The 27617-nt window shown below is 41.2% G+C and overlaps 1 protein-coding gene and 1 non-coding gene across 11 annotated transcripts in view; both read right to left on the reverse strand.

Moving 5' to 3' along the window:
• The window catches only part of PRICKLE2 (prickle planar cell polarity protein 2), a 357036-nt gene that overhangs the window by 67710 nt on the left and 261709 nt on the right, over window positions 1–27617 (reverse strand). For all 10 annotated transcript variants that reach the window (XR_012060699.1, XR_012060698.1, XM_072941627.1 and 7 more), the window contains one exon: window positions 21903–22086. Coding sequence is in view for 8 of the 10 variants with exons in the window: in XM_072941620.1 (XP_072797721.1) it covers window positions 21903–22086 (184 nt within the window). In the remaining 2 variants the exon portion in view is untranslated. The remainder of the gene's footprint in view (window positions 1–21902; window positions 22087–27617) is intronic.
• On the reverse strand, window positions 17911–17983 carry TRNAV-AAC (transfer RNA valine (anticodon AAC)). Its single transcript has one exon. It is a non-coding gene; the product is annotated as a tRNA-Val (tRNA).

Below are 27617 nucleotides of genomic sequence, written 5' to 3' on the forward strand. Positions count from 1 at the left end.
CATGCTATAATTCCGAGAAGAATTCTTTCTTAAATAAACTGGAGCTTGCTTTCACAGAAAGATGCCCAGTTACACATTATGAAGCAGGTATCTCTGACCATCAAGGCTACTTGCAGCCTGAGTTACGCTGCTTGCCTTGTTAAGTTTCAAATATATTCTGGATGCAATTGCAAGAATTTAATCTTTCCTGTTCTGAGAAACCAAAAGATCAGGGAAGGTAATACCATGGTTCAAGGTTAGCTGTGTCCATAAAATATTACATGACCTATATTCTGCCATTTTAGAGGAACTGGCAGGAAGGAAGGTTTGGTTAGGATGATCAAGATGGTGCCACAGTAACAAACACCACCACAATACCACTGGCTTTGCACCAAAGATGTTTTTTACTTAAGAAATTAAAAATTTTGTTCTTACTGTTGGCAAAACATATATAACAAAATTTGCTATTTTAATCATTTCAAAGTGTACAATTCAGTGGTATTAATTATATTCACAATGTTTTACAACCATCACCACAATCTATTTGCAAAACTGTTTCAACCCATGAAACAGAAACTCTCTACCTATTAAGCAATAATTATCCAGTGCTCCCTCCTCCCAGCCCCTGATAACCTCTAATCTGCTTTCTGTCTCTATGAATTTACCTAGTCTAGATATTTCATCTAAGTGGAACCAGAATATTTTTCTTTTTGTGTCTGGCTTATTTCACTTAGCATAAGGTTTTCAAGGTTCATTCATGTTGTAGCATCTATCAGAACTTCATGACACTTGATGGCTGAATAATATTCAATTTTTTTTTTGCCCTCTGAAGGAAACCATCAATAAAACAAAAAGACAGCTTACAGAATAGAAGAAAATATTTTTAAATGACGTGACTGACAAGGGGTTAATATCCAAAATATACAAATAGCCCATACAACTTAGTAACGAAAAAACAAACAACCCCATCAAAAAATGGGCAGCAGACCTAAGTAGACATTTTTCCAAAGAAGATATAGAAACGGCCAACAGGCACATGAAAAGATGCTCCGCATCACTAATTATCAGAGAAATGCAAATCAAAAACCACAATAAGGTATCACTTCACACTGGTCAGAATGGCCATCATCAAAAAGTCTACAAATAATAAATGCTGAAGAGAGTGCAGAGAAAAGGGAACCCTCATGCACTGTTGGTGTGAATGTAAAGTGGTGCAACTGCTTTGGAAAACACCATGAAAGGTCCTTAAAAAACTAAAAATTGTACTACTTTGTGATCCGGCAATCCCACTCCTGGGAACATATCTGGAAAAGATGAAAACTCTTAATTCAAACAGACACATGCACCCCAATGTTCACAGCAGCACTATTTACAATAGCCAAGACATAGAAACAACCCAAGCGTTCATCAACAGACAGCTGAATTAAGAGGATGTGCTGTGTTAGAGTTGAGTTTTATATATATATATATGAATGAAATATTACCATTTGCAACAACATAGATAAACCTAGAGATTATCATACTAAGTAAGAGAGAAAGACAAATATTATATATCACTTATATGTGGAATCTAAAAAAATAATACAAATCAATTTATACACAAAACAGAAACAGACTCACAGACAAAACAAATTTAAGATTATCAAAGGGGAGAGGGAAGAGGGGAGGGACAGATTCGGAGTATAAGATTAACAGATACACACTACTATACAAAAAAAAAAGGTAAGCAATGAGGATTTACTGTACAGCATAGGGAATTATATTCAATATCTTGTAATAACCTATAACGGAATATAATCTAAAAAAATAAAATGAAATCACTTTGTTCTATCCTTGAAACTCATACAATATTGCAAATCAACTATATACTTCAATAAAAAAAAAAAATTGTCCCTCTGCACCTGCCTGGGAATGACCATGAAAACTCAGGAGTAAGGGGCTGAGCCAAGATTTAAGTTCAGGTCTGATTTTAAAACTCATTTTCTTTCCATTTCTCCCTAAACCACACAGGACTATACTCTGCCTTGAGCAACTGAAGACTCCGTGACCAGACTAGTCACAGCTCATTCTTCAAGCTTGTGGTTCCTGTCACAACCTGAAATAATAAACAGGCTGGAGAGGCTGCTTCATCATGAAAGCCACGTGGACCAGGTGGAACTCCAAAGACGGCGGAGATCAACAGTGGTATGTGGTGACGTGTCTGCTTTGAATGTTATGTGCATACGTTATGTAAGGGCTATGTGAATGGACTCAGCCTTCAATTTTTCTTTCTTTGAGGTCTATGCAAGAGAAATTAATACTCCCATGCACCTCCCTGCAGAAGGCCTTGAGGTCCTTAAGTGAATGCTCTGATTCCCCAGAGGACACTGAAAATGTTTATTTTATGATTTTATTTCATGTATTTCTTTCTTTTGTGGTAAATGTACATAACACAAAATTGACCACTTTAACCATTTTTAAGTGGCATTAAATATATTGTTGGGCAACCATCACCACTATCCATTTCCAGAACTTTTCATCTTCCCAAACTAACACTCTGTACCCATTCAGTACGAATTCCCCATTTCTCTTTCCTTAAGCTGATGACAACCACCATTCTCCTTTCTGTCTCTATGAATTTGACTAGAGTTGAGAGTGATTTTCATTTTTTAATTGGAGTGATTTTTTATTACATGTTGGTACCAAATGTTCTTTTGCAGTCACACTTCTCTGACACTATGGTGAAAACTAGTGGGGAAAAAAAATTAGCCAGACCATGTATCTATACTTACAATTAAGCCCTTTTATAAGCAACCTTCCTTCTGTTCTTCATAAGGCAATTAAAGAGTGCAGGGGAGCGCCTCTGGCCTCAGCCATCAGAATCTATAACAAATGAGAGAACTGTAGTGTGCTTCTACTGAGAAGACCCGTGGGATACATCGCTATGAATACCCGGGGAAGTTATTTCTCCTGAATTTTCAGCCTTGGGGCATTACCTCAATATTTTACAGCTCACAGAATTCCCATTACACAGCATCTCTTCCCAGCTCATGACAGAGTCCTGATTGCTCTTGGGGCGGCATGAGAAGCAAGCAGATGTGTTAGTCAATAATTGCAAGAGAACTCAATACCAACTAGGCTCAGGCCTTCATAGGCAGTTCCAGGAGGCCCCCTTCAGCATTTTGACACCCGCAACATCTAGTCTAAAACAATCTGCATCCACATGCTATCCTGGTCTCTTCCCAAAAAAACCAGGTACTGTTTTGTGCTTTGCCGATTAAAGTACCCATTTGTAGAAGGAACCTTTAGTCTTGGGTTTAGTTACTCTACTGACAACTCCTCTAAACTATTTTTTGGAAACAGGAAATGAAATGAAAAAGGAAAAAAGTCTTAATTTTAAGCATCCTTTTTTTTTTTTTTTCAGGACGTGGACCTATGAAAACGGGGAGTTTCAGGATCAGGTCATACATATATTAAGTGAAAGAAGTAAAGCTGTAAGTAACAGACATAAAATGACCTTAAAATTATTAGTACTGATGTGATTTTGGCTTAAAAAGACAGTATCCAAAAATGATATTTTACTGAAGCTTGAGTAAATATGAATTCAAGGTCAGGTGAAGTGGCTTCGAAGTATACTGAGATGCAGGCTATGTAAGTTGGAAGGAAAAATCTTTCATAAGCAATCAAAGACATGGTACTAAAAAGTGCATCACATAAGGTCCCTGTCACAGAAGGAAGACTAAAACTCATTTAAAATGTATGAAGTGAAAAAGCAATGCATTAACTACAGCAGGTGAGAAGGTCCTGAGGCTGGAAGAAGCTCAGGTACTTGAAAACTGGGAAGGGATGCAGCATGGCTGGGTGTTAAGAAACGGTGAGTAGTTGACACAAAAAAAGAAATGTACTCTCTACCTTTCCAAAAAGCAAAGGAAAAGGAAGGAAACAAGGAAAATTTGACCAAAAAATGAAAGTCAAGAATTAAAAAGAAAAAAGCAGAGGAAAAAACATGGCAAACAGAAGACAACAACAAAAAAGTGGTAGAACAGTTACCTAAGTTACCATAATAAATGTTTTATCTATTATATCCATCAATTAAAAGGTTATCAGTCTGAATTAAAAAACCCCACAATATCCATTATATGCTGCTTACTTAGAACAAATCCATAAGAAAAGGTCCATAAGAAGTAAATAAATCCATTAGAAATAAAATAAATAACTAAATCCATAAGAAATGAAAGAATGAAAAAGTACAGTCTTGCAATTATTCCCCCAAAAGAAAGCTAGTATGCAGTGTTAATACTGAACAAACTAGAATTTAGGTAAATATAATTAGGAGGGAGAAAAAGAGATGTCATAATTGGTTAACAGATCCTTGATCATTTCAAGATTATCAGTGATACAATTTGTTGAATGAGCTACTAGTTCACTACTGATATCCCTGGAAAATATTATTAAGGAAGCTGCTCATAAACTTTTTAAGAACCATAAAAATGACCTTCATGTTAAAGTAGATTAAATGGAAAGGAAATTTAAAGATGTTACAAAATAATCAAAGGAAAAAAAAAACCTATAAAAATTATAGTGCATTTGTAAACTTGTAGGTATCCAAAACTATAGCCTCAAAATACATAAAGCAAAAACAGAAACACAAGACATCGAAGAACACAATGAGAGATTTTAAGATATGTTTCTCAGCATCAGTGGATCAGAAAGACAAAAAATTATAACGGGCTACAGAATATATTACAAGAGTCATTATTATTCATCAACTCTATCACCTGCCTTCCAACAATTTGGAAACATTAAATTTTGTTTTTTTATTTATAGTGAGAAGAAAAGATTTCACATCCTTATTTTCCAAATGGGGAGCAGAACCTAGAAGCTGCTAAGAAAACTTGGTGAAGGTCACTTAGATAACCATGTCTGAAATGACCTTTTCTGATAAATAACACTTTCTGGACTTGAATGCCTCCTCTTCTGTACCTGTGTCTGTTTTACAGTCCTTAGGTATTTCCCCCTGATGTTGTAAGGGGAAGGGTGGTGAAATAAATGAACTCTGCTTCCTAAATTCTGGCTCTATGTGCAAGTCATATATTTTCTCTGATAACTGCTTTCTTGGATATCAAATGCAAGGTTTAGTTTTAATCATCTCTGCAGTCTTATTTCTTATCTCCCCTACCCCCACTACCCCCAATCTCTGAACAAGAGCTTTAGACTGAGATCTTTTTTTTTTTTCCTTCAGGCGAGCTTTTCCAAGAAAATTGTTTTTACACTAATTGGCCTTTCCAATCAGTAATTCTGTCTAATGCTTCTTGAAAAACCAGGTACTGGAATACTTGCCTTATAAGGCAGGAACCATTACTATCTTCATTTTATAGACAAGAAAAAAATGACTTCACCTAGGTAAAATAACTGGTTCCAATCATAAATACAGCCAGAGAGCAGCAGGGCTGGGTCAGCTTCCATGTGTATCTGATACCACAGCCATAGCTTTTCATCGCTATGCTTGCGAATGACCACCCACTGACTGTATTTCAGCAGAGCTATTCCTCATCTCATATTCAACATCCAGATGAATTCTTGATTTCCACACAGCCACGGGGTCCAGGAGAGGATGGATGCCTCAAAGTCATGCACAAGTCCAACTTCAAGTTTATTTCTATGGTTTGATTTGACCTTCTCCTTCAAACAACATGAACAGAGTTGCTAAGATTGACAAAATTAGCTGGTTGGCATTTTAGCTCCTTTTTCTGCCTGCCTTTGTGTTCCAGGCTGTGATGCCTGCAATGATTTGCAAAATGGTGGATGAGAAAGGAGAGAAGAAAAGGGCCTGAAACATTCAAAATCTTGACCATCAAGCTGGGGAAATCATAACTTCCCTCCTCCCCTCCCCCAATCACTCAATGCCAGTGAGGGTTTAGATAACGCCTCTTATTTCTAACACCCTTTGGTGAGAATCAGAAAGGAGGTTTCCCAGCATCCCAGAGCTGCAAGGAAGGAATGAGAAGCCATCAATGGGCTAGGCTAGTTAATGTTTACCATCCCTCCTAGGTTGCTGCTAGACTTTTCGGTACCTTTAAGGAAATTAGAAACACTCCTCCCCCTCGCTACCCCCACCACCCAGCCTCAACTACAAATTAGAAAAGGCAAGCTCCCAATCTTGGAAGATACGAGTTCTGCATCACAGCCAGGTAAACTGCAAGGTGACTTGGGTTCAACAAAATGTCCTCCTCCAGTTGGGATTCATCAGAGCCCAGGTGAGTATCAACCTTTAATCACCTCCTTGGCCAGTCACCTTTGTGCAGTACACAAATTGTACAACTGTATGTGGCAGCTCTGATCCCTTACCAAGCTGAGAGCTTATGAATTTATCCGTCTGTCTCAGAAAATACAGGTTCAGAAATTGCCTGAATAGTTAGCTTCTCTTAGCAAGATCCGATCACCGAGTTTTAATCAGTCTTTCTAATTGCCATAGCAATAAAAACGACCACCACTATGTACTGAGTGCCAATTACATGGCAGGCACTGTCCTAGAGGATATAAAATGAGACAGTCTGTGGAACTGATTTTTTTAGTGCCATCCATCTGGGTGTTGATGAGTGTCTATCCCAAATCTCTGTTTTTATTGTGCATAATTAATAATGAGAAATTCTTTCTGACAGTATTTGGCCAAAGGGCTGAGTTACTTCCTGAGGCAACCATGAAACATTAGGAAGACTCCATCACTGGCATACAAGGATGCTTGCCTTCCTATTTGCAAAAAAGCAACTTCATTCATTCATCCATTTACTTCATTGAGGTATTTGAAATATAATAAATTTGATATATTTAAAGTATACAACTTGGGGACTGAATCAAGAAGAAACAGACCACTTGAACAGTTCGATCATTAGAAATGAAATAGAATCAGCAATAAAAAAAACCTCACTATAAATAAAGGTCCAGGACCAGATGGCTTCACTGGGGAATTCTACGAAACATACAAATAAGAACTCACAGCAGTCCTTCTCAAATTCTTCCAAAAGACTGAAAAGGAAGGAATACTCCCAAACTCATTCTATGAAGCCATCATCACACTGATACCAAAACCAGACAAAGACACTACCAAAAAAGAAAATTACAGACCAATATCACTGATGAATATAGATGCAAAAATCCTCAACAAAATATTAGCAAGCAGAATCCTACAGCACATAAAAAAGATCATATACAATGATCAACTTGGATTCATCCCAGGGACACAAAGATGGTTCAACATCCACAAATCAATCAATGTGATATACCACATCCACAAAAGAAAGGGCAAAAATCACATCATCTTCTCAATAGATGCAGAAAAAGCATTTGACAAAATTAAACATCTATTTACGATAAAAAAAACTCTTACCAAAGTGGGTATAGAGGGGACATATCTCAGCCTAATAAAAGCTATTTATGACAAATCCTCAGCCAGCATAATACTCAACGGTGAAAAACTGAAACCCTTCCCACTAAAATCTGGAACCAAACAAGGATGCTGAGCCTCACCACTTCTATTCAACATAGTCTTGGAAGTCCTAGCCACAGCCATCAGGCAAGAAAAAGAAATTTAAAAGGGGTCCAAATTGGAAGAGAAGAGTTAAAATTGTCGCTATATGCAGATCACATGAAACTATATATAGAAAACTCGAAAAGCTTCACAGAAAAACTCCAAGAGCTGACAAAAGAATTTGGTAAGGCAGCAGGATACAAGATTAACATACAGAAATCAGTTGCATTTCTTTACATTAACAATGAAATATCAGGGAAAGAAAGTAAAGAAAGAATCCCTTTTAAAATCACATCTAAAACAATAAAATACTTAGGAATAAATCTGACCAAAGAGGTGAAAGATTTGTACATGGAGAACTGCAAAACATTGATTAAGGAAATTAAAGAGGACTTAAAGAAATGGGAAGATTACCCCATGCTCTTGGATTGGAAGAATCAGTATCTTTAAAATGGTCATACTGCCCAAGGCAATCTGCAGATTGAATGCGATCACTATCAAATTACCCAGGGTATTTTTTACAGAACTGTAACAAATGATTCTAAAATTTATACGGCGTCACAAAAGACCCAGAATTGCCAAAGCAATTCTGAAGAAAAAGAATGAAGCTGGAGGAATAACTCTCCTAGACTTCAGACAACACTATAGAGCTGCAGTAATCAAAACTGTGGCACTGGCATAAAAACAGACACATGGATCAATGGAACAGAACAGAGAGCCCAGAAATAAACCCACAGACCTATGGTCAATTAATCTTTGACAAAGGAGGCAGGAATACACAATGGAGAAAAGACAAGTTTCTTCAGCAAGTGGTGTTAGGAAAACTTGCAAGCAGCATGTAAATCAATGAGTTTAGAACACTCACTCACACCATACACAAAAATAAACTCAAAATGGCTTAAAGACTTAAATATAAGACAAGACATGATAAACCACCTAGAAGAAAACATGGGCAAAACAGTCTCTCACATAAATCTCAGCAGTGTTCTCCTAGGGCAGTCTGCCCAGGCAATAGAAATAAAAGCAAAAATTAACAAGTGAGACCTAATTAGACTTACAAGCTTTTGCATAGTAAAGGAAACCATAAGCAAAACAAAACAACCATCTAGGAAATGGGAGTATCTGCAAATAATGTGACTGACAAAGGTTTAATTTCCAGAATATATACACAGTTCATATAACTTAATAACAACAAAAACCCAATCTAAAACTGGGCAGAAGACCTAAATAAGCAATTCTCCAACAAAGACATACAAATGACCAAAAGGCACATGAAAAAATGCTCAACATCGCTAATTACCAGAGAAATGCAAATCAAAACTACCATGAGGTATCACCTCACACCGGTCAGAATACCCATCATCCAAAAGTCCACAAATGATAAATGCTGGAGAGGGTGTGGAGAAAAGGGAACCCTCCTGCACTGTTGATGGCAAAATAGTTTGGTGCAGCCATTATGGAAAACAGTATGGAGATTCCTCAAAAAACCTAAAAATAGACTTACTATATGATCCAACAATCCCACTCCTGGACATATATCTGGAGGGAACTCAAAAAGATATATGCACCCCAATGTTCATAGCAGCATTATGTACAACAGGCAAGACATGGAAACAACCTAAATGTCCATCGACACATGACTGGATAAAGAAGTTGTAGTATACAATGGAATACTACTCAGCCATAAAAAAGAATAAAACAATGCCATTTGCAGCAACTTGGGTGGAGCTAGAGATCAACACACTAAGTGAAGTAACCCAGAAAGAGAAAGAAAAATATCATATAATATCACTCATATGTGGAATCTAAAAAAGGAAAAAGAGGACACTAATGAACTCATTTACAAAACAGAAACAGACTCACGGACATTGTAAACAATCTTATGGTTACCGGGGGAAAAGGGGTTGGAAGGGACAAATTTGGGAATCTGAGATTTGCAAATATTAGCCACTATATATAAAAATAGATTAAAAAACAAATTTCTTTGGTATAGCACAAGGAACTATAGTCAATATCTTGTAACAATCTTTAATGAAAAAGAATATGAAAATGAATACATATATTCAGTTGTACGTACATGTATGCATGGCTGGGACACTGTACTATACACCAGAAATTGATACATTGTAACCAATTATACTTCAGTTAAAAAAATAATAACGTATACAGCTTGGTAAGTTCTGACATTTACACATACCCACAAAACCATCCGCATAATCAAGAAACTGAAAACCCTATTACTTTCAAAAGTTTCCTCTGCCCTTTTTGTCCCTCCTCCTTCCCACTTTCTCCATCCACTTCCTCATCCCCAAGCAACCACTGTTTTCTGGTACTACAGAGTAGTTTAAATTTTCTAGAGTTTTATATAAATGGAATCACACAGTATGCACTTTCACGGTCTGGCTTCTTTCATCCAGAATAATGATTCTGAGATTCATTTATGTTGTTACATATAACAAGAGTTCATTTCTTTTTATTGTAGAGTAGCATTTTACTATTTGGATATAACAATTTGTTTATCTGTTCATCTCTTGATGGACATTTGGGTTCTTTTCAATTTGGGGCTATTAAGAAGAGAGCTAAAAAAGCAGCTGTTTTCTCAAGCTCCACGCCGAAGGCATTGCATCACTTAATCCTCAGAACTATGTTGCAGTCAGATAATGACCAATCTTATTTTTCAGATGATGAAATGAAAGCCTGTGGGGCTGGATTAACTTGGCCCATGTTCAAGGGCAGCACAGCTAGGATTTGAACACGGAGCTAGTCAGTGTCAAAGCTTACACTCTTGAGCACTGTGAATGCGGAGGGGTAGGTACTTAAAAGACAGAAGCCCTGGGGTACCAGCCCAAAGCCTGAAGTCGGTGTGGGTCTTCCACAAAGAGAGACTGTCTACACCTGCCTGTGAATGACTCCACGCCACACAAAGCACCATGTCAAGACAAGGGCTGGGATGCTCGAGTTCTACACTGGACCTGGAGAACAGCCACACTGAAATCACACCTCGACTAAGGGCTTGTATGTAACGGGCACTTAATAAATAAATGTCCGATGAATACATGGCTGAATGCACAAGTGAATGAATGAACAGATGGACGAATAGATGGCTAGGTGGAGGAAGTTATTTACTAGTTGACTTGATGGTGGATTCGTCCAACCATCCCATGAAACTACTCAAAACATCTCATGAGTCAGAAGGCAGAGGGGATCACACCTTGACAGTAAATCAACTGTCACGTCAGCCCACAGCGGAGGCTGCTCAGTCAGCAGAAAGGGTGTGCAGCTGGGAACTCAGGCAGGAAGTGGAAGTCCTGAGGCTCACTCCTGATCTCCAAGATCCCAGAACACATTTACTGTAAAGGCTGGAGCCATCTGTCTTGAAAATTGGGAACTCCAATGGCAGGTCTCCCTTCCTGCCTTTGCAAATGAGCCTTGGCTTCTCCAGCCCTCACACTCTGCACGTGAGCCTTGACAGGGTCCTGCTGGTGGCACCTGGCCACACCGCTGCTGACTTCATCTGGCAGAGGCCCGCCAAGTGTGAACCCAAGTTCTAGCCCCATCTCTGACGGCTCCGTTGAAAACAAGTTCATTAACAGGCAGCATTACTGAAGGCTGCACACACAGGCGCATTTCCCATTGCCGTTCAATGATGTCAGTGCATCTCTGGAGCCAAGGGAAACAGCATCACGCATGTGACTGATTTCCTGAGAACTGTTCGGAGGTTGCACTCAGGCCTCCTCCTGCTTCCTTCTTATCCCCCTTTCCCACTCACTCCTCACACAGCACTGAACACACTGGGGTGAGTGACGCTGAAGGCAAACACAGGAGAGGCAGCTTAGAAGAAATTCAATCCAGTCTGGTTGGAGAGGCGTGCGTCTCACTGTAGCCATGAAATTCCATTTTCGGCTCAGCACGTGCTGATGGAGTAATGAAACGAAGATGACATGGCAAACGGCTAGTGAGTCTAATGATGCTTTTTGAAGAGTTTGTAGAGGGAGTATTAGATTGTACATTCCCTTCCTATGAATCAGAACCACCCAGCAGGCTGAGAGATGAACTGATTTGTTGTTTTTCTTCCCTTCACCCATGGTGGCCAGCCTGTGTCCCTCTTGGTATAAACAGCTTTTGACATAAAAAGAACCAACTGTCAATAGCCTGAAAGTGAATGGTAAAGCTGGGTGCCTGGCACTGCGGTCCTAGCCCAGTGGTGAGTCCCAGCTGCAAAATTCATGGTTCCGTAGCAGCAGGGACCAGAGCATCTTCTAGGTTAAGAGGCCAAGGAAAGGGCTCAGGAAGCAGGACCAGCGGGAGAATTTTAAACCCACCTTAAACCCTCCCTTAACAAACAGCTTTGTATGCAGGCCGTACTCAGGGAACGTCCATCAGGGGCAAGACGCTGGGGGTGGAAGACGGCTTGCTCGGGGGAAGATGGCAGAACTCATCCTCTGTTACTATCCATGCGCAAGTCTGCTTCAGTGTCTTGAAGACCCAAATAGTGATGATGATGATTGCGATGATGATGATGACGATGATGACAGTAGTTACCATTTTATGAGACCTACTAAGGGCCAACGTCTTGTAGGCTCTTTAGAGAGTAATTCATTTAGCCTTCGTGGCTTCTTCAGACTTGGGCACAAACCTCTTCATTTTACAGACAAGACAACTGCAGCCTAGGGCACTCAAGGTGGTAAAGCCTTACCACTTGGTAGAGCCAAGATTTGGTTCTGTACGTTTCCAACACTGTTGTTTTTCCATTACCCAAGGACGACAGTTCTCATGCTTTGGTGTAGATCAGAAACACCCGAAGCCCTGTTGAAACAGACTGCTGGGCCCCACCCCAGAGTTCTGGTTCAATAGGTCTGGGACAGAGCCTGAGAATCTGTACTTTTGAGTAAGTTCCCAGGTGGTAACTGATGCTGCAGGTGTGGGAACCAGCCTTTGAAAACCAATGGACTAGGTTGAGTACCTCTGGGCCATCTAACCTTCATTCCCAGTAACAACTCGGCTCAGGGGTCACCTCCTCAGAGAGGCTTTCTTTGGCCACCCCATCTAAGGCACAGGCTTCTAATCGGGTACCAACTACAGCCTCTGGATCAAATCAGGCCTGCTGCCTTTTTGATAAATTCAGTTTTATTGTCACAAGGCCACGATCATTCATTTAGACGTTGTCTACAATGGCTTTTGTACTATATCAGTGTGGGGTATTTGCGACAGAGACTGGATGTCCCACAAAGCCTGAAATATTAATTATCTGGCTCTTTACCGAAAGAGTTTGCCAACCCTGGCTCTAAATCACATCATTCTTTTTTTTTTTTTTTGCTTTCCCAGCACACATCATTCTCTGAAAGTGCATTAGTCATGCAATTGTTCATTTGCCTGAATCCTCCACTAGAGTGTCAGCTTCATAAAGGCAAGGATGCTTGTTTGTTTGTTTGTTCATGGCTGTTCCCGCGGTGCCTGGCATCCAGCTGGCACTCGATAAGCATCTGCTCAGTGAGTCTCACTGTTGAGTGCCCAGGTATGTGACACCGTACCAGGAACACGAAGGCTGCTGGAGGAAGAAGAGGAAATGTAGCTGTCACAATGAGGGCTCTCAGCCAGGAGGAGAGATTGAGAAGATCCACAGATAAGATGATTGCTGATGCGGAAAACAAGCCTTTGAAGACAGGGCCATGCTACTTCCTGCAGCGATGGGGAAATTGGAGGTGCGGAAAGAGGAATTCCTTAGTCACCAAGGTTAACTGGAGATTAGGAGAAATCTCCCTCCCTTCAGAATCAAAGAGCCTAGTCTGATACATGCTGCTCCCTCCTCCAACACACGCTAAGCCGGCTTCCTTGGATCTGATATCCTGGGTGGATCGCCATGAAACAGGAGCGCTGGAGGAAGAGGAGCCCCAGCGGGCACTGGAGTCAGACAGGAGGCAGGTGTGAATCCTGGCTCTGCCCATTACTAGTCGGGGCACCCTTGCCCTGAGCCGCAAGGTATTCGTTGGAAAGTGGGGATTTTGCACAAGGATTAAACGCAATTGTTTATTCATGTAAACATCTGTTTATTGAATAAGTAAGATGTATCAGACATTATTTTAGCAAGACAATGCGTGTCTCTCTCCAGCAGGCTCACATTTTAGAAGGCAGGACACATGATACAAGGGGTGGAAGTACATCCAGTATGCACTAGGCGCTTGGTGTTTCTGAATGGGGGATCTCCGTTGCCTTTGCAGGCAGAGACATCAAGGTGATGGGTGAGCGGACCTCCTTCGATTTTCCAGGGGCAGGCACAGCGGAGGGACTTCCCAGCCCTCGTGATGATGGCTGCCAGGACAAGAGCTGCACACTGCACAGGCCCTCTTCAGTTCTCCCCACACTGTCCAACAACACTCTCCCCAAATTCTCAGGGCAGATCCAAAGTTGGTCTCCATTTCACTTCCCTTCTGAGCTTCACGGAAATACTTTAACTTCTGCAACAAGCCAGACCTTTGCAAGGCAGGGCTTCCTGATGACATTCAGTAACAGCCCAAATGCCACCCCCCCCCAAGAGTGGCTGCCCCTGACCCATCCATCTATCAGCCAGGCCCCGCCACAACCCGCCGGCCCACGTCCATCATCCCAGGAGCGCCCGCTCTTCCTTCCTAGTACAGACTGAACGAGACACAGTGCGGACAGCGCCTAGGGTGATGCCCGGCACAGGGAAGAGTTCCCTTAATGTTTGTAACACGATGACTAATACCGTTTTTTGAATTGCAATGTTGAATTACCTTAATCATCTGTTATCTAATTGACAGGTCTCCAATACCCCCACTTGCAACGACAGTGCAGCAGGGACCATAATGATATTGTTTACTGTTTTATACCCAGTGCCTAGGACGCGTCTGGCACAGAGCAGGCGCACATGAGATATCCAGCGATGAAGCGGATGAATAAAGAGAGCCGGATGGCTATTCCTCGGTCACAGAGTTTCCCAGCGTCCTCTCTGATTCGCTCTCCCTCTCTGAGGAAGGGGGATACAGCCCCGTGGACCGCTGCCCTGAGGCCCGTCCATTAGAGGAGGGAACTAAAGAGGCTGTGAGAGGCGAAGTCGGGGAGGTAGGAGAAGGGGCTTCCTGCTGACCTCCTGTCCCTCGATGTGGCCCATTCTGCTTTGCGAGAAGGCTCTCTTTGCACTGTGCACAGCCCACAGAAAAGGCCCCAGGGACTCGCTCTCCCCAAGCCCGGGGACTGTGATGCTTTAGGTGACCCCAGGCACCACGGAAGGGGGTGGCAGAGCTCATGTCTTCGGCAGACAGCCCCGAAGCCAGCTTGGGGCGCTGGATTTTTCAAAGTCAGGTGGCTCCTTCTGGGCCCTTGTCCAAGTGGCTTCGGTTCAGTGGAGCCAGAGCTTCATTAGGAAGAAGCTGCACCTTTACAGCAAGCCCACAGCACAGAAGCTGGGGAACAAAAGGCTTCTGGATCAGCAGAATTCAAAATGATTTCATTAAAAGGCTTCGAGAAGACCGAGAAGGAACCCAGGATCCCGGTTAACTGTATGCTCAACGCCCCTCCTCCATCCAACATAACCTTCCTCTGTCCTGGACAGCCCAGCATCCCTTTTGCCTTTGTCCTACCTGCTCCGGGCGACCATTATCAGCGCCACTTACAAGAGAGGTGATAAGGATATGACCATTTATTGAGCATCTTCTGTGTGGAGCCTCTGTATGAGGAATTTTCCACACCCTCCCTCACTCAGGGCTCCGATCAGCCCTTTGCTCTACGGGTCTGAGTACCAGCCCCTGGGTCAGGCTGTCTGAAGACTGGATCCCTCTCTGAGGCTCCTTAGCTGTGCGATGCTGGATAAGTTCTTCAACTTCTCTGAGCCTTGGCTGACTCACTTGCAAAACAGAGATGGCAACAGTAATGACCAAATAAGGTCGTTAGGAGAATTAAATACGAGAAAGCGCGCCAAGTTAAAAACGGTGGTAGGCACGTAACCTGCACTTGATGAAAGTTTAATCACTTTCTCACTTGTTATCATCACCGTCAAGGGGAAACGGAGGCTCCTGGAAGTGGAACAACTCCCCCGAGGTCAGAAAAGGATGGAGCAGCAGCCAGACTGACCTGACTTTGGAAGTGAGGCTCTTCCCATGGGGCGATGATGCTTCCTCCTCACCTTGTGCTTCCCAGTGGCTTCTCCAGATTTGCACTGGGCCACAAATGGTCCTCCGGTTTGGAAACCCAGAGGGCTTCTGCCAGACTCTTGGTTCCCTTGCATTGTGTTCCAGACCCTGAGTCTTGGAGCTGGTAGTGTTGCTGCAAGTTTGTACTGGAGCACTTTCCATCCCAAGATGTCACCCATCTCCTGCCCCTCTGCACTCTAAGACATCTCTGAAGCAGCTGGGATGGTTAGGGGAAACTGCTTAGGACAAATACTTACATGAAAAGTACAGGGAGTAGAAATAATTGATACCTCGTAACGCTTTATGTAGAAAAACATTCAAAAGACTTTTATCTTTTCAGTGTGATGCAATCCTGAACATTTTTGGTTCTGTAGAAGATCCCTGTCACTTGCCTGTCTCTTAACAAATACTTGGAAGGTGCCTGCCATGTGTAAGGCACTGTACTGGATGCTGGAAAATTCCTAAAGAAAAAAGCATACATGATTCCTGCCTCTGTGGATCTTAAATCAAACTGGGGAAGCTGACCCAGGAATCCCACTCCTGGGCATATATCCAGAAGGAACCCTACTTCAAAATGACATCTGCACCCCAATGTTCATAGCAGCATTATTTACAATAGGCAAGACATGGAGACAGCCTAAATGTCCATCAACAGATGACTGGATAAAGAAGAGGTGGTATATTTATACAATGGAATACTACTCAGCCATAAAAACTGACAACATAACGCCATTTGCAGCAACATGGATGCTCCTGGAGAATGTCATTCTGAGTGAAGTAAGCCAAAAAGAGAAAGAAAAATACCATATGAGATCACTCATATGTGGAATCTAAAAAAAAAAAAAAAAAAAAAAAAAAAAACACCACAACAGAAATACAAGACAGAAACAGACTCATAGACATAGATTACAAACCTGTGGTTGCCAAGGGGGCGGAGGGTGGGAAGGGATAGACTGGGATTTCAAAATTGTAGACTAGATAAACAAGATAATACTGTACAGCACAGGGAAATATATACAAGATCTTATAGTAGCTCACAGAGAAAAAAAGTGACAATGAATATATATATATGTTCATGTATAACCAAAAAATTGTGCTCTACACTGGAATTTGACACAACATTGTAAAATAATTATAAATCAGTAAAAATGTTTTAAACAAACAAACAAACAAAAACAAAGTGGGGAAGCCAAATATTAAATAATTACACCGGTAAATTTGTGAAGCACTAAAAAGGAAAACTGTGAGGAATGCTACAAAGCATGGAACTGGGGACCTAGTCTTGTATTAGGAGAGGAGGGTGGTCAGAGAAGCTCCTTGAGGAAATGCGTTTAATCTGATACTTGATAAAAGAGTAGAAGTCATTAAATTAAAAGCCAAATAAAGAACTCTACATACCCCCAAGAGAAATATTTTAGAGTTTCACATGGCTCAAAATCAACTAATTTACCCCCATCTTTAGGTGGTACTGGACAGTCTACTTTGCCGTATATGGAAGGACGCTTTGAAAGCCAAAAACTGAGCAATGACTTCCAGTGCCCACTTTTCACCTTTCCTGTGATAGTCTGAAGTGAAAGTTGAGAGCTCTGGATAAACAACCTAACAGCCATTCTTTACATGCCAAAATACAGTCAAGGTCAAGGTAAAATGACTAACGTTTGGAGACCAAGGATTTGGGGACATTCATATTTGAAAACCCTCCACAAATGCCTGGAGAATCCGGAACACCGCTTTAAAGGGCATTTACTCAGGAGAAGCAATCTGATGGTCTCTTTAGATTTTCAAGGATCAGAAGTAGAAGCACTAAAAGAAAAACTGCATCCCCATCCACCCAGAGGGTGTACCAGTGGCAGTATTCCTGGAGAGCCGGCTGGCACAACCAATCAAAAGTCTTAAGAGGTTTACAGGTGACCTCTCCACGTCCTGGAATTGTGCTGAAGGAGAGAAGCAGGCAAGTGAACAGGAAGGTTGGCTGCTGCCACTTCCTCTAATAACAGAGAAAAGCCACCAAGGATGCACACATTCCAAAATAAATTTTCAACTCCGGGTTCGATGGTTGTACTCTTGGCCCCTCCTGGGAGGGGTCAATTCTCCTTTGAGCAGGATCATCTGGTACTTTTCAGGATGTTTAGTGTCCCAAGCCCCTACCCGTTAAAATGCAAGGGGAGTCCCCTAGTCATTTTGACAACAATGACCCCCTTCTTTTTTCTTTTAATTTTTACTTTGGGGGTGGTAATTAGGTTTATTTGTTTATTTTAATTATTATTTTTTTTAAAGTGGAGGTACTGGGGATTGAACTCAGGACCTCATGCATGTTAAGCATGCGCTCTACCACTGAGCTATACCCTCCCCCCATGACCCCCTTCTGAACATCCATTTCCAAAGCTCCCTAGTGGTGGGTGGTACCACTGCAGGTTAAAAGCTAGCAATGGAGAACTACATACCCACTCCAAAATATGATCTGGATCTAAATATAGAAAAAAATACAGAGAAAATGTCCACAATACATGAAATGAAAGAAGCGGCAGGATAAATGGATGCTATCATTGCATTTTTGTCCAAAACAAAACAGAAATGTCCCTACATACATAGATCCTTGTCACATGCACGTGAAAACGGTTGGAAAACAATTTTCCTTGGCTGGTGGAATTATGAGAGATTTTTATAGGCTTGCTTTCTTCTTTTATTTTTTTTCAATGAGTAAGTCTTTCCTTAATAAAGGGAAAAAGCTACTTCTGTTTTGGAGAACAAACGGTGACCCACCCACTGCCCGCCCCTCGCACCACAATTCTTGTCGAACTTAGCGGGAGGATCGCCAGGCTCCGCCTCGGAGAGCACGGGCCTCTGCTCAAGCGGCGTGGGGTCACCTTCTTCACTCTGCCAAACACGCAGCCTCGTTTCAAGGCAGCAGCTCTAACACCAGGACTAGGATCTGGTAGTGCTCAAATAAATATTTGCTGAATTGAGTCATCCTTTTTGGTCTTGACTGGGCCAGACTTGTGCTGACAGGAACTTCGGGTTTTAATATTATTTTTACCCAGTGGTTCTCAACTGGGGTGCCCAACCTACCCCCAGGGGCACTGGCAATCGGGGTTTGGTCCTCCCGATGTTGGGGGAAGGGGGTGGGAGCGTTACTGGCATCTAGTGAGTAGGGGAGTGGAGGGTGCAGTGCAGAGGACAGCCTTGGCAGCAAGAGTTATTCAGCCCCAAATGTCAATAGCGCTGCGGCTGAGAAACCCTGCATGCCGTTTTCCTTTCTTAGAGCTTGTTAAATAATTCCCAAATTCTTCCTCAAGTATTATCCACTGAAAATGTATCGCCATAGCATCTCCAGGAAACAGGGCACGTACTATGAACTGCTCGAGTCTGAAGAGAAAGATGGAGCCATCTACATGACCTCAGGCGGTCAACCAGGGAGGATTCCAGCTCTCTGCTCCGACTCCGCGGGGCTCTCTGGATAGTATTAAACACTTCATGTGGAGCGAGCAGAGGTTAAGGATCTGAGCAACCTCTCTGATTAGTTTTCGGTCCAATCGTTAAAACACAAGCTAGAAGCCTTTCTTTTCCAGCATCAACTGTTACATTGATCACTTTTCACACGATTTTAAGAAGGCTGGGTTTTGCAGCTAGTAGATTTTTATAAAATTAAATGGCCATAGTCAAGAACAGCTCCCTAAAAGGGAGGCCACTTTCTTTCACATTACATTCAACTGAATGCATTTCTCAGTAGAAATAAAATAATAAAGAGTGTCGCCTGAAGGTATATTACCAACCCCACGTTCAGAGAGTAAAATGAAAGGTTTCTAATGAAAATGAAAGCAGATTACTTGGAACCCTAACTAGCCTTACCTATTTTGCCTCCAGTACAAAAAGCATTTTTATATTCACTGTAATTTCGTTCGATAGAAAAATGGCTTTTCTCAAATCAGAGACAACTAACATGATATTAAACATCAGAATTTTCATTAATATAAGGCACTTAGAGTCTCAAATTTTTCTAGAATCTACTAGGCAGCTTTTTTAAAAAAAATCTTTAAATCTATAAACAGTTCTGTGAGTAACAGACCTTAAAAGATCTCATAATTCAAAAATTTGAAGACCATTTCTTTCATGCAACACAATTCCTTCGAACACCTTTCACACAGACTCCTATTTTATTAGGTAAATAGAGAGCCCTTCAAATAGCTTACAGAGACAGTTTCTCTCTGGAGAACAATTTTCCCTTCTAATCATCTCTGTCATATAGGTCTGAGCAAGTGCAGAGAATACAGAACACCATTTAAAGAAAAATACAATTATAAGAGATGGGAATATCCTTTCATCTGACATAATGCAAAGCACGCGTTTAATAGCATGAATCAATTTCTTTCAAAACAAATCAAAGAAAGTCATTTTATGTTTCCCAAAGACATTCACTTGGGATGAGGCTAGGCGGACTTTAATAATACCATAAGCACTCAACTTTTGGAACTGGTGAATATGACCATGACCTTAGCTTCTGTTCTCTTGGGCCAACAGAAAATGTTCCCTGAATATGAGCATCAGAGAATGATATCTAACGGGCTTGGAAAAGAATCTGCCTAAGCAGGGAGCTGAAAATAGCTTAACTTTGGAATTTCAGGGCCCAATTCAGCAGGAAGCAATGTGAACAAAAGAAAGATGGGTCCCTTAGAAGCTGCTGGAAATGAGGTTAGCAAGAAAACGCAATGAGCTCACAGATGTATCGAGGTGTGAAAACTCACTGCTCAAGAACTGGCAGGAGAACGATGATGTCAAACACAGATATTCAGTCACCCGCCACCTCATTTGAGTTTCCAGACAAACTCAATCAAATACTCTCATTCTTCTTCGACTTATTCTTTAGTAATACAGTCTTTACTGAAACAGAAGAAAAGAAAGACCTGCCAATGAGAGAAAACACTCAGTTCCTTCTGCGAATACCAATAACCCAACACAGAACTCCCTTCAACTCTTGCCGAAATAATTTTCTGTGACTGTTTTTATTCTAAGACATTTTCTCCCTAGTAAGAATTAGAAGAGACATCACCAAACTGAAGCGTCTGTAGGGCTTCGGAAGATTAACACAAAAGGATGAAATGGCCTTAGCAGGGACCAGGGGGACCTGGAGAGTCATTCCTCCTAAACTCTGTCTGCAGCGAATGTCTAGTGCTGAGTTCAGCAGCTGACACCCCAATCCTTGCAGAAGTCAGATTCCAGATTCTCGAAATTTCCAGATGTCAATATGAACTTTAAAATTTCTGAATTTTTAAGCATGAGTAACTAATTCAAGATTTTAAGCAATACTTTGCTGGCTAAACAAATCTTGCCTGTGTTTTTGATTTCATCCACCAATTTACAACCTCAGTATTGGAAGAAGAAAAATGAGAAATGGCTAACCAAAAAGTGTTACCAGGGTCCCATCCTGAAGTTCGTGGTGCATTTTTGAGTCTTTTCTAATCAGAAAGAACTTTTTTTTTCCTAAAAGCATGATCACATCTAAACTTTCTGACTTAAAATTTCAGGGCTTTTTAAGCTTCAAAACATTCTGTCAGACATAGAGAAGATAGCCAGAGAAAGGAATTTTTTGTGTGAGAGGAAAAGTCTGGTGGGCGAACACTGAGGATTCTGGTAAACCTGTTTCTCAAAGATGCACGGGGAAGCTCAGGAGAATGTCCAGCTTACAGGAGGGGCTTCTAAACGAACATGAGGCTGGTGGAAGAGAAGATTTCAAGTATCGAGAAATGCAAAGCTTTGAGACAAATGCAATGAAACAGAAAGAAACCAAGTTCATCTAACCAAGCCAATGATATTTACCGCCCGTGGGTAGTGCCAAAGCATTTCAGGAAATGCCAACATCTTTCTTTGTAAAGCCAGGCCAAACTTTCAAACACAGCACAGATTACTGGGGAAGAATAAGGCAAATCCTTATTTGCTGATTCTCCTTCACGAAGAATCTTGACATTAAGATTGATGGCTAAGGCAGAACACCCCCTTCCCTCTCCAACAATGAAGTTTCACTATCCAATGTTCTAGAAGTTTCTCGGCAATCTTTTGTGAACAGTTAAAGATGGCCCGACAGGATGAAACAGAGCCAAGGCCCACCCAAGGCTCGGTTTCATGTCTCTTGCCCGTTTCCCACCTTCACCCCATGGAGCCCCCACTTCTCCGAATCAGCAAAGTCAGCTCTGCCTTCCGAGCTGGAATGAGGAAGGACGGAGAGACAGAGGGCCAAGCGAAGGCCACGGCAGCCCCCCGATCAGGAACGGTACCTGTTCGGGCTTCAGCCCCGGCGGGACCCAGGCGTACTCCTCCAAGGCGCAGCCCGAGTCGTCGTCGGAGGTCGAGTTCCTCTGGAAGTCAAACATGAGTTTACTGACGGTCTTCTCCATCGCCAGGGGCATCACCGTCACCATGTGCTCCTCCTGAGGGCACTTGCAGTGCAGGCAGATCTTCCTGTGAGCAGCAAAGGCGGGAGGTGAGAAGGCAGGCAGAAGAAACCATTTATTCACTTGGCCCGCCGCTCACCAGCCCTTGGATCCCAAACCAGAGACAGATTCCTTGGCGACCGGCTTTTGGCAAAAACATCTCAAGCAGGTTCCACAGAGCACCTGCCTTTGTAGAAGGCATGGCCCCGTGTACATGGGATCATCCTGAACCATCAGGGGTCACCAGACCAGCATGCTAAGGAAATTTAAACATGGACCCCAGTCTTTCCTTGTAAATCAGTATCCCAAGAGGAATGTCAAAATACCTTTAATTTCTCTAGGTAGAACCCTGGATATGGACATGACCACAATTTCCTTGACTGGAATAGTACTTAAACACACCCAACACATATGTGGACCAGAAATACTGCCAGTAGATTTAACAAATACTGACAAGATACCATTTTTATAAACGGTTCCTAGACCTTAAGAAAAGGAAGTGGTTTTAAAAATAACTGCAGGTGAGACTCTATTTAACAAACAGTACAAAAATATATTTATTTTTTCCCCCACTAAACAAACCTGACCCTAAGAGCTCCTGAGAAAGATTTTCACCTCCACTAAAGATCCTTGGAGGTTTGAAACTCTAATTAGAAACCCCAAATTTCCCCACGGTGGTAGTTTTTTTTTCCCCCATAGATAAGAGGATTGTGCATGTGAATTATTTCAAAAGATAGCAGCCAAAAATAAAATTCCTTCCCTCTAAATTGAACATTTCTCTTTTAAGGTTACCATCTGTTCCCTTTTCCATGGCTACACAAAAATGATGAAGCAATAAAAACGTTGATGTCAGCAACACAAAAGCATTTCCAGCTTCTACTAATAAGATAAAAAGAGAGGGGGAAAAAATGAAGGAGGGGAAAATTTTAAGAAAATAAGCTGTTCTACTTGGACTCTGAGCTTTAGAATTAATTTCAGCAGCATTTTTAAAGATGATTAAAAGGCCCAGCATCCTAATCCCCACGTGTCTGAATTTTTTTGACAACAGCTTTGTGAACATACCATTCACATGCCATAAAATGCACCATTTTAAATGTACAATTCACTGGTTTTTAGTATATTCAGAGAGCTGTGAAAGCATCACCACTGTTTAATTTTAGAACATTTCTTCACCCTCCCAAAAGCAGCTCCGTGTGCATCAACAGTAACTTCCCACATTCCCCTTCCCCTGGGCCCTGACAACCAGCAATCTACTTCCTGTCTCTAAGGTTTTACCTATTCTGGAAATTTCATATAAATGGAATCACAGTAGATGCAGTCTTTCGAAACTGGCTTCTTTCCCATAGCATGGTGTTTTCAAGATAAATCCATGTTGACTCATGTGTCAAGTCTTCATTTTTTATTACATTATAATATTCCATTGTATGAATACACTACCTTTTGTTGATCCATTCATCAGTTGGTAGACATTCGGTAGACATTAGCTTTTGTGAATAATGCTACTTCACATATGTTCAAGTTTTTTGTATGGATATATGTTCCCCATTCTCTTGGGTATTGACCTGGGAATGGAATCGCTAGGTCACATAGTAACTGTATGTTTAATATTTTGAGGAACTGTCAAACTATTTTCCCAAATAGCTGCACCTTTTTATATTCCCACCATGAGTGATCGAATGTTCCATTTTTTCCACATCCCTGTCACATTTGTTATCATCTTTTTTTTTTTTGATTGTTGCCTAGTAGGGTGTGAAGCGGTATCTTACTATGGTTTTGATTTGTACTTTCTTGTTTACAACGTTGAGCATCTTTTTTTATATGCTTATTATATATGTTCTTTGGGGAAATGTCCATTCAAAACTTTAGTCCACTGAAAACTGTTATCTGTCTTTTTATTGTTGAACTGAAAGCATTCTTTATATATTTTCTGGATAAAGATAAGTCCTTATCAGATACATGCTCTATAAAAGTTTTCTCCCATTTTGGTAGGTTGTCTTTACTCTTTTGCTGTCCTCTGAAACACAAGTTTTTGATTTTGATGAAGTCCAATTTATTTTTTCCTGTTGCTGCCTGTGCTTTTGGTATTATATCTAAGAAATCACTGCTTGACCCAAAGTCATGGAGATTTATTCTTGTATTTTTATCTAAGAGTTTCACGGCTTTAGCTCTTACATTTGGATCATGATCCATTTTGAGTTAATTTTTCTATATGGCATGAAGATGGGAGTCCAACTTCATTCTCATGTGGCTAACTGTTCCAGCATCGTTCAATTCAACTGCATCGATCCTTGTCAAAAATCAACTGATCATAAACGTAAGGCTTTATTCTGGGCATTCAATTTTATTTCACGGATCTACTACGTCTGTCCTTACGCCAATACCACACTGTCTTGATTTCTGTAGTTTTGCAGGAAGTTTTAAAATCATCAAATGTACGTCTTCCAACTATGTTCTTCCTTTAAAAAAACTACTTTCTTTCTTTTGGGCCCCTGACATCTGCATTATGAAACATAAAAGTTAGGATTAATGTGCCAATTTCTGCAAAACATCAAGCTGGTAGTTTGACAGGGACAGCACTGAATCTTCAGAGCAATTAGGAGAGTACTGTTGCCATAACAATATTAAGTCTTCCAAATCCTTGAGCAAAGGATGTCTTTTCAGTTTACTTCTTTCAACTCAGTTTCTTCCGATGATACTTCTTTTGTTAAGTTTATTCCTAAGTATTTTATTCTTTTCAACACTATTATAAATGGAACTGTTTGCATTAAAATTTCAGACCGTAGTGTATAGAAACACAAATGAATTTTGTACATTGATCCTACATCGTACAGTCTTGCTGACTTTTTATTTTCCAATTGTGTGCGTGTGTGTGTGTGTGTGTATTCCTTAGAATTTTCTATATACAAGATCACATCATCTGTGAATAGAGGTAGTTTTATTCCTTCCTTTCTGATCTGATGCCTTTTATTTCTTTGTCTTGTCTTATTGCCCTGGCTAGGTCCTCTACTCACCTATTTGTACAATGGTGAACGAAAGTGGCAAGTGTGCAGCTCCTTGTCTAATTCCTGATCTTAAGGGAAAGTATCCAATCTTCCACCATTAAGTATAATGTAACAGTGGGTTTTCTGGTAACTTCCCCTTCTGAAGTTGAAAAAGTTTTCTTGTATGCTGTTTATTGAGTGTTTTTATCACCAAATGGTGCTGGATTTTATCAAATACTTTTTTTTTTACATTTATTGAGATGCACAGTCAGTTTTTATACCTATTCTATTAATGTCTTAGCCACAATTTTGACACCAAAATGTACTTGAAGAAACAAAATCAGTTTTGTCCAGCCAAGTTTGGCTTATCAGATTCTGCCACTTCCTGCTTTTCATCCGATTGACAAAAATACACGGACAGAACGTACACGTGGGTCTGCTTTGCATCTCCAAACTCAGAGAAGCTTCCTCCAAACCCTGGCTATGGGTTTTTAAAAACAATCCAAGCGCATTTTAATAGTAACTCTTTAATGAATCGGCTATTGTAAAGAATCCAGGGATCTTGGGAAGCAATCACATTTTTTTTCTTTTCCCCTTCAGAACTTTGAATGCCAGTTTACGACTTCAGGGAAAAACAGTCTCAGTGTGTTTAAGCAAGTTTAAGAAGCTCTTTGGTAACTAATGCTTTTTACTAGAAAGTCATACTTTGAGAACAAAATGTAGAGGAATTTTTTTTACCAAATTCAGTCTCCAGTATAATCATCAATAAAGCTCATGTGTTCAGCAAGGCCAGGAAGAGCACAGTTTTAATGCTGGATGGACAGAGTCTAATGAACGGAAGCTCTAGGAGAAGGAACAAAGACAGGAAGAAAGCAAAACACAGAATTAAAGAGCCAGATGTACAGTTGAGTCTCACTGAGTAGAAGCATGAACAGAAGAGGGAAAGGGGAGAGGGTGACATCATTCAGCAAATAACCATCAAGTACCTCCCATGTCCAGGCACTGTTCTAGGAACTTGGGATACCCACCCAAAACAAACAAAGATCCCTCCCCCCATGGGATCTATATTCTGAGAGGGGGAGAAACATACCACACGCAACAAATAACAAGTCATTCAATCATCTAGTATACTAAAGACGCCAAGTGCTTTGCAAAACAAGAATGGTGAAGTTGGATAAGGATGCGCAGGGCTGGGGGGTGGGGGCCCACACCAGCAGAACGCACAGCATCTCACTTGCCGACACCTGCCACGCACGAGCCCAGATTCACACACCAGTCCTCCAAGAAAGGACGTATCATCCCCACTTTGCAGAGAAGAAAACAGACGCTCAGAGAGGTTAAGCGACATGTTCAAAGTAAATCTTAAAGAGCCAGCAGAACAGAGATTCAAAGTAGGACCCATCTAATTCCCGAAACCCAAATAATAACCTACAGAAGGGATACCTGATTCCAACCAGAGAATACCTTTTTACTCCTGAACAATAAACACATTCAGAAAAATCAAGACCAAAGAGGAGGGAGGAACAAAAAAAATGTAAATCAAAACCATGAGGACCTTCTGTCTTTTCCCTGCTAGCTTCATGCCTTCCATTTCTCACTTATAATTAACAGGCACTCCTGCGGCAGGCATTTTTATTTGCAAAGAATTTTTAACCTTTGAGAGCTGCCATGACAGACTCTGGAAAGACTAATTTAATAAACTCTGTTTACAAATGAGGAACCCCAGGCCCGGATGCTGAGAAAGGAGTGGAGGGTCAGAGGTAAAGCCGAGAGGATTTCCCTTGATCCTCATGTCAAAATGCACACGACAACAACCAACAGCTCTCTCTTTCGACACGCTGATTAAGGCTTTTCAGGACTGCGTGGGGAAATATACGATTGGGCTCTTTATTAAAAAAAAAAATTGACATTTATGAAAATAGAACCTGCTAGTAAAGCAAGATTTCATTAAAAAAAAAAAACCCAATCATATAAAGCGTGCATTGGTTTCATTCTGTCAGAGTTGACATTCCACCTGTACATAATTGGGTTCGTGAATGACAGGTTTCCAAGGAATAAGGCATGATTCAGAGAGCAGAGATGCTGCATTTTCCTTCTTCCTTCCCTCTACCCAGCAGCAACCCGTCCATCCCCCTCCCCTCCAAGAAGTTGCAGCTATAAATGCATTTGCTTCCTTATTCAGAAGCCACGATTGGTTCTTTCACGGAATACACAAAACTGGCCTGTGAAGGCTCACTTTCCAACTGTCTAAAAACACTCTGGTCATTTGCACCAGTGATGACACCATTTGCAAAATGACTTAACAATTTATACCAATTAACTTAACCTACCATGGGGAAGGGTTCATTAGAAATAGGTTGGCGGCAGGGGTGTGTGATGGGGGGGCCGTCTCATCTTTGACATGTTGACAGGTTATTTACAACCCTGAACCCTGAACCACGATGTCTTGTTCTGTGTGAGTAGTGATAGGATGAAGGCAAAAAAGGGATCTTCCTTTGTAACATGATTCTGACAAGTTCAAGTCGTAAACTACAGAATTCTAGATTTGGATAGGATTGGAAACATCATTAAGTTCTCC

Source organism: Vicugna pacos, chromosome 17 (assembly GCF_048564905.1).
Source record: "Vicugna pacos chromosome 17, VicPac4, whole genome shotgun sequence".
Taxonomy (NCBI): Eukaryota; Metazoa; Chordata; class Mammalia; order Artiodactyla; family Camelidae; genus Vicugna; species Vicugna pacos.